The sequence below is a fragment of the Amphiura filiformis genome, chromosome 17 (assembly GCF_039555335.1).
Source record: "Amphiura filiformis chromosome 17, Afil_fr2py, whole genome shotgun sequence".
Taxonomy (NCBI): domain Eukaryota; kingdom Metazoa; phylum Echinodermata; class Ophiuroidea; order Amphilepidida; family Amphiuridae; genus Amphiura; species Amphiura filiformis.
In genome coordinates, this window is record NC_092644.1 from 19,223,081 (window position 1) to 19,230,612 (window position 7,532).

The 7,532-nt window shown below is 38.7% G+C and overlaps 1 protein-coding gene across 1 annotated transcript; it reads right to left on the reverse strand.

Annotated features, from left to right (window-relative positions):
- Positions 1–6,350, reverse strand: LOC140137030 (acetylcholinesterase-like). Its single transcript, XM_072158690.1, has 3 exons — positions 4,906–6,350; positions 4,148–4,335; positions 1–1,756 (listed from the first exon to the last, which is right to left on the reverse strand). Exons 1-3 carry the CDS (start codon positions 6,348–6,350, stop codon positions 1,737–1,739), a joined length of 1,653 nt encoding a protein of 550 aa, XP_072014791.1. The 3' UTR covers positions 1–1,736.
- Between the last annotated feature and the right edge of the window lie 1,182 nt (positions 6,351–7,532).

The following is a 7,532-nucleotide window of genomic DNA, read 5'->3' on the forward strand; positions in this document are numbered from 1 at the left end:
GTTATGTCATATTTTTCTACGGTGCTTAGTTCAGGAGTTATAAGGTCGAATAGATCAAATGTAAAAAAATGGCCCGATTTCATCAAAACTGGTCTCAAATTACTCCCCAAACATAAATATTCTCAAACATTATAGTTACTTAATTCACAATTTAAGGGCAATTTTGTATTGCCATGTCGCCATGCCCCCCTTCAGAGTCCATGCATCCAAAGTCCAATAGAAATGTGTACAAGCATAACATTTGACTCAATAATTCATCAGATTCTGAGGTTATATATTTCTCAAAAAATATTTTCCTATTTGGTTTGCCGAGAGAAGTAATTTAAGACAAATTTCGATTGAATCGGTGCATTTTGAAAATTTGGCTTCTGTGCATGAGATATTTGACATTTGACCTTATTTACTCTATGACTCCTTAACTAAGTACCCTAGTGCAATATGAGAATTGACAATCCTAGTAATGAGAGGAACAATTTGAGATATATTACAGCATGATAGAACATAATATTAACTTGCTAAATAAAGCTAATTGTAGTTGCCCTCAAACAAAATGCCACAAAACGTAACTGACTCCAAGATGGACTTCACAACAAGTCTGTAATAACAGTTTTAAGCGATTTGTGTGCAATTAAGCAAATTAAAGTCACTTTAATGCCTTTGTTTCTTAATGCAATCCTCATTCAACTTAAAGTGATACCCCGGACAATATTATTACCCATATATAAATAAATAAATTTGGATTTATAAAGCGCCTTTCTCCAGATCTTAGAAGACTCAAAGCGCTGTAGCGGTATTCGTAGGTTACATTGGGTTATGATGTCACATTTACTATCACACGTCCTGGATTTATTTTCAAGATTAGTAATGGCACTTTTGGTTCCTATTCGGCCAACATGCCTTCAATCAATGGGCAAAAGGGAAAAAAGTGTGGAGGCATTTTTATTGTGGACTTTTATTTTTGGCCCGTGTACACTTTTGGTTGGATTCGACCATATGCACTCTAATGAAAATGAGTTGATCACCGTATACAAAGGATTCTACATAGTCTGGAACTCGTCACTCTCTGCTGGTCAGAGAAGTGCCCTTGAACGGATACAATGTAGTGCATACAGGATTAATCTGAGCCAAAAGTTCACCTCCTATGCTGAGGCCTTGCTGACTTGCGAGCTTGAGTCCCTAGTTGATAGGAGAGAGGATCCATTGTCGCAGGTTTGTCAAAAGGATTTGCCAAACTCATCGCGTACCAATGATCTTCTCCCCCTACCAGAGTCATGCTCGCAATCTCCGCAACGCTCATCACTACTCCCAGCTGCGTTTCAGAACATCCCGCTTCAAAAAAAGAGCCCCATCCCCTATTTTGTTAATTTATTAAACAAGTAGCGCGCCGTTTATCTGACTTTCCCTGCATGCACGCACATTTCAGCTTCTATATTTATATATTGTGCAATAATAGTGTAAATTTATCGTATTTCCTTGTGTATGCCATTTTATGTTATTTGATATGATTATTTTTTCATTCATGTTTACATATCAATTTTTACATAATGCTTTTACTCTGTACATTGACATGCAATTTGACCTTCGGGTCGCAATATATTGATTTTAAGCTATTTTAATAAATATACTTGAAATACTTGAAATATCCACCTCGAAATTCAAGTGCCCCCTCAAGCAACCCATCGGGTTTATCTGCCACATTTGTAGTTGCGATAGAGGGCCGAAGCACGCAGTCTATATCAGGTAGTGTCGATGTCACCTGGGAATAGGAAAATGTAAAAAGTCGATCATTAATTTTCAGTGTTAAAACAACAGAGTAGCCTCTTATCAACAAGGTCAGGTATCTCACCCAAGTAGGGGGTATATGGAAAGGTTTGGCTACAAAACGATTCTCTTATAGACGCATCTATATGCACAGTTTTCACCTCGATACACCTGGGCACACAATTTCGTCCAAGAGCTTCCAAGCAAGCAGTGAATTGTCTTTGCACAGTGTTTGTTTACACTACACGGTTGAGTGCATAGCATCATAAGAGCTGTGTGAGGTTCTAGCTGGTGTCGAGTGGAAAATATGCATCTGTGATTGGTTTTTGTCAAAACCTCAAGTGTTGCCTTTATCCAATCAGAATTTTTTATATCGAACGAAAGCTAACACTTCCACCCCCCCCCCAACCGCTTTTTTTCATTACGTCAACAGCTAAACGCAATTCAATGTTTATAGCAAGGAAAATGTGGTCAATCTGTTTTTAAAAGTCAAAACCTCAAGTGATCTTTGCAATATTTTTCAGATTTTATATGATTAAATGAAAGAGCACAATTTATATTGTCCATATACATGATATACTAGCTTCATTTTAATGAGCAATGACCAATTCTCTTTAAATTGAAAAAAAAAAAAAAAAAGTTACTAGTTTCGCCTGTTTTATTATACGGTTGTTAATTCAAATAACAATGACTTTGCTTAAAGAGCGCTTACAAATTCTTATGTACAGGCAAAAGAAGAATTGAACTGGTCACACAAATTGTCGAAATCTGGACTAAATGAGGAACGTGAAAGAAGGAAGGGTATAAGGGGAGAGACCATTGAAGTGGGAGACAAAAATCGGAATGCTTGATGAAGAGCATTCAGTGATTGACTTAATTGAGACACCCGTTTTTATGGAATTATTTCTCTCGACAATATTAACATTAGTAGTGTTCCTAAGTTTGTAAGTTTGTAACTAGCAGCTAACACAGATAATTATAGGATAATATCAAAACTGAATATAAAGCCGCCAATGCAATGCCCATAAACTGAAGGTGCAAGATAACGATTCCCGAGTATTAATTAATCAATCAATATCAATCAATATGTCGATTAACCAATCAATCACTTATACATAATTATAGAACGCCAAGAACAAAACAATTCCACTAAAATGATAATGTGAGATAATGTTTCCTCAGTTTCTTGAATGTAACATTAATCTGAATACTGCAATGAACATATAAATCCAAGGCTTACATTTTTAAAGTAAGATTATGTTAGCAGTCGTCCTTCATTTTATTAAGTAAGGTTATGGTTAGAATACGAGTTAGGGTTAGGGTAAGGTTTAGTGTTAGGTGTATGCTTAAGGTTTTGCGTAAATTTGGAATAAATGCCCCCTTTATTCAAAATAACGCCCCTCGGCGTGACGGAGACTCGCGTATAGCAAGCTAAAAGGCCCATTACGTATTGCGACAACGCGCTGCTTTCAAAAGCAACGCGTTGCTAAGCCAGCCAATAGATATAGAGCTTTTAGCAACACGTTGCTTTCCCCAAAGCAACGCATTGCTTTCGCCTTCTGAAAGCAACGCGTTGCTTTCGCAAACAACACGTTGTTGTCATTCTTTACGTCTTGTGGCGACAACCAATCACAGCGACTCTTACAGGATACACACAAGCATGCAAGAAACTCTTTATAAGCTTATCTTCTTCTTTCGTGTCCTTACATCAAACTGTACTTATCCACTGAGAAACACACTTTTGTGCCCGTTGAGAAAATTACGCCAGATCGTCTGTCGTCACAGGATCTTCCAAAAGCGGGCATTCCAGCAGATGCTGCATCGTCTGTGGCTCTTGTCCACAATCACACAAGCTTATCACACAAACAATCACACATAAGCTTATATATTGTTCTCATAATATCTGTGAAATTTTACTCCTGAAATGGATTTCGTTTGATGATATGAACAAATTAATATTGTTGCTCAAGGAATTTCTCAATCTGAGCATTTATGTCTACAATTTAGTGTATAATAGTGTGATACACGCAAAACATGCTGTTACATGTAACAGCTAGTACCACTAAGGCGGGATGGACATAACCGACAGCTCTTCAAAGCGCCGATATGATTGGCTAATCAAAACTCGGCTTGGGCGCCCTGAATTGAGTATGTAAGCAACGCGTTGCTTTGGGAAAGCAACGCGTTGCTTGTGTAATGGGGCTTTTGGCTTGCCATACGCGTAATGCCCTTTTACGGTTTATTATATGTATTATTATTATCTTGGATTTGTTATAATTGGATAAAAAATGCAAATATCCTGAGACAGCTTCGGGAATGCAGCATTGGTTCATCCCAATTTTCTAAGATCAAAATTAATCAGAATCAAAAGCTATTAAAATAATACCTGTTTGCTCAACGAGATCGGGCAGATAATCTCTCCAAAAAGCACATTCCAGTGGCTTTACACCACTACCTGTAGTCCCGGTTCCATCGGCAAGTGACTCGTCCAGTACCAAGAATTTCTGGGTCTCGACATCGTATTGTGGCCAATAAAGTGGATCAGCCGGGTCAGTGGTATCGGAATTCGGATTTCTAAAAGGAACAAAAAGCGTTTCAAAAGACAAAAGTTGTTATTAAAGACGTGTACATACTTTTTGTGAAAATCACAAGGTTTGTTGAGCAAAGGAAGTTGCACTATTATCATAATAAAAACAAAAACAAAAAATAGAAACAATACATACAAAAATTGTGTATTTATGTCTTCGATTCTCCTTATTTGCTCGATAACATTATTTTTTTTATTAAGTTTTCTGGGTTTATTATTTTCTATTTTTACGTATTGCTCACCACGTAGCTTGAGAATTGTGAGATCCACAGAGGATAAAATGAAGAGCGTATAAAGGGGACGGGTGCAGAGGAGAGAATGGGAATAAACAATAAACGGTAAATGCAAGCTACACTGAAAAAATGGGTCCTCAGGTGGCTACCTAAAGGTGTCAAATCGACTCTATTATGGGTGTAAGAACATGACACCTTTGGGTCATGTTCATTTTGACATCTAGGATCGCATATATGACTCTTATATACTTGGTTAGTAATCTGATATTCATTACTGTGCAGAAATCATAATCACGAGGTGCAACGTATTATACCGTAACTTACCCAGTTCTTGCAAAATTTGCCCAGAAACTCATCAGTTTCCTACTCAGTTCTCCCTCCCTACTGCTGTAACCAAATGATGAGTCAAGAGGAAGTCCAAAGACATAGGGAATCTCATCACCATGAAGAACACCCATCCATTCTGGATATGGATTGTTGGACGCACGCTCTTCAAACTGGTAATAGTAGACTTGGTTGCCCTCTTTGGCATACGCTTTAACCAACTCAACTGTAGGACAAGTAAATCCGTTGTCTCCCGCTGCAAGACCTACTGCATCCCTGAGAAGGCTTTGATTATTAGGTGTTTTCCACGGTCTATACTGAAATGCGATGGCATTTAACCCAAAGGAATTCAATCTTGGAAAAATGTACTCGAGCGCTGCAATATAACTGTCGTAATCAATTAGACTTTCATCGTCTCTGCTGAAACCAGGAACTCTGTAATCTAAAAACAGGTTGCCTTCATTGGCGTTGCTTCCAATAAGCAATTCACACTGCTTAAAGCTGCCCTGATCTTGAGCATCAGTAGGATCGTCAGGAAGAAATATCCCGTCATACACAGGTGTATAAAAAGGCTCAAAGAAACTTACTAACAGGCCTGGGGATGCAGCCAACAATTCGTTTGCATCAACGTCTTGCATACATTGGATCATATCTGAAATATCTTGTTCTTCACCATTTTCGTCTTCCAAACATCCTAGATTCTGTGCAATGAGTTTGGCGCGTTCTAAACCTGCCTCTTTGGTAATATATGCCCACCGTGATGTAATACCAGCACTTTCAATTATAGCACGCTGAAAAAGCGATCGGGAAACTGGCGAGAGCAAATGGAAAGCGACGCTTGCACCACCCGCGATGTTATCTTGTACCCACTGTAATGCCATGGCTTGATCGTAAAGTCCTTGATTTCCAGGTGCACTAGAATCTCCAGTCGCAAGAAATCCAAATGCCCCTACTCTGTAATTCATTGACACAATAATCATTTGTTCCAATGCTGCCAAGTATTTTCCATCATACATAGCTAAGGAGCTAACTCCAGCATAATATCCCCCTCCGTGAATCCAAACCAATACCGCACCATTTTGTGGCCTAGGATATGGAACCCAGACATTAAGATTCAAGCAGTCATCGCTGAAGCTGACTGTTGGGATCCATTTTTCAGTTCCTGCAAATCCAGGAAACCTTGTGTCTTTTAGTTGCCAACATCCATGCCCATACTCTCTAGCATTGAATACACCATTCCATGATGCCTTCGCTACAGGATGTTTAAACCTTCTTTCTCCAGAGATGGGTTCCGCAAAAGGAATGCCGAGGAAGGCGTCTACTTCCGTACTACCATTAACAGTAATGCGCTTTCCCTTGATACGTCCAGTCGTGATTGTTTCTACAGGATTCGATTGAGCGTAAGCTGCAACTATCAGCAGAGCGAAATACAAAAGCTGAACCATGTTGAACTGAAAGGTGAATGAACAAAAAGAATATAGTACTATCGTGGACGAGTGATACTCTGCATGAAATAGGCCGGTTTTAACACTACTATTATAACTAAGGTATTCTTGATGAAAATAGATAAACTTATATTGCTGAGATCGAGCTGGTACGTTGGCGTTTCAAAATCACAACATAATAGTATTGCTGAATAAATAAAGGCAATCACATTCCTTAACTAGTGCATCGTCATTCTTTACAGTAATTGACAGTCTTAGCCTTCCACATGCATGGGCACCATTCTGTATGCAGTTTTAAGATCTTCTCAACATGGCATTCACATCACGTCTATCTGACGATGGGCTATCTGAAGACAAATGTTTTCACAAGTCCTCCTGCGGATCTTGATGAACCCCAGGGACACATAATTTCACAACTTGAACTCATCAGGCGTTATGTCATGCCATGTTGAGGACACTGATAGCCAGAATGGAGTCAAGTGACTCCATGTTGAGGACACTGATAGCCAGAATGGAGTCAAGTGACTCTCAATATGGACTAAACTAGCGCTGACTCTCAAAAAGAGTTGACTGATTGTCACAGGAGATCAGTTGACTCTATCTATGGAGTCAATACAAATAAAAATGAAAATCAAATAAAAACAGCCGTCTCCCACCACGCGATATTCAAATTTCCCGGGCACCGAAATTGCCTGTGGCAATGACGTCCCAGTAACACAATGAAGGCTGACGACAACTGAGCACAAATAACCATGACGTCATTGCCATAGACAATTTCGGCGCGGGAACTTTGAATATCGCGTGTTGAGAGCCGGCTGTTTTATTCGTTTTTATGGTCAATATTAGTTTGTTTTAAATAAAACCATGCTTGATAATTGTTTGTCTAGTATATAAGGCATGATGTTGTGATTGCGGAATTGTTCCCTTAATAAAAGAACATGAGGGATGCTCCCCCTTCCACCGGGATTGATACCGATATTTGCATTTATGATCTCAGTATATGGCCAAGGTCATTCGACATTTGAGGGAAGGTTATTTATTTTAAATTTGGTAAATTTGATTCTTTATAAACAGCAGCCGTAGCGATAAATTAAAGATGATCGCAAACGATGAACTCAAAATTCAGCAAATTTACTATAAACACTATTTTGCCACGATTCAGATCTACACAATCACATCATT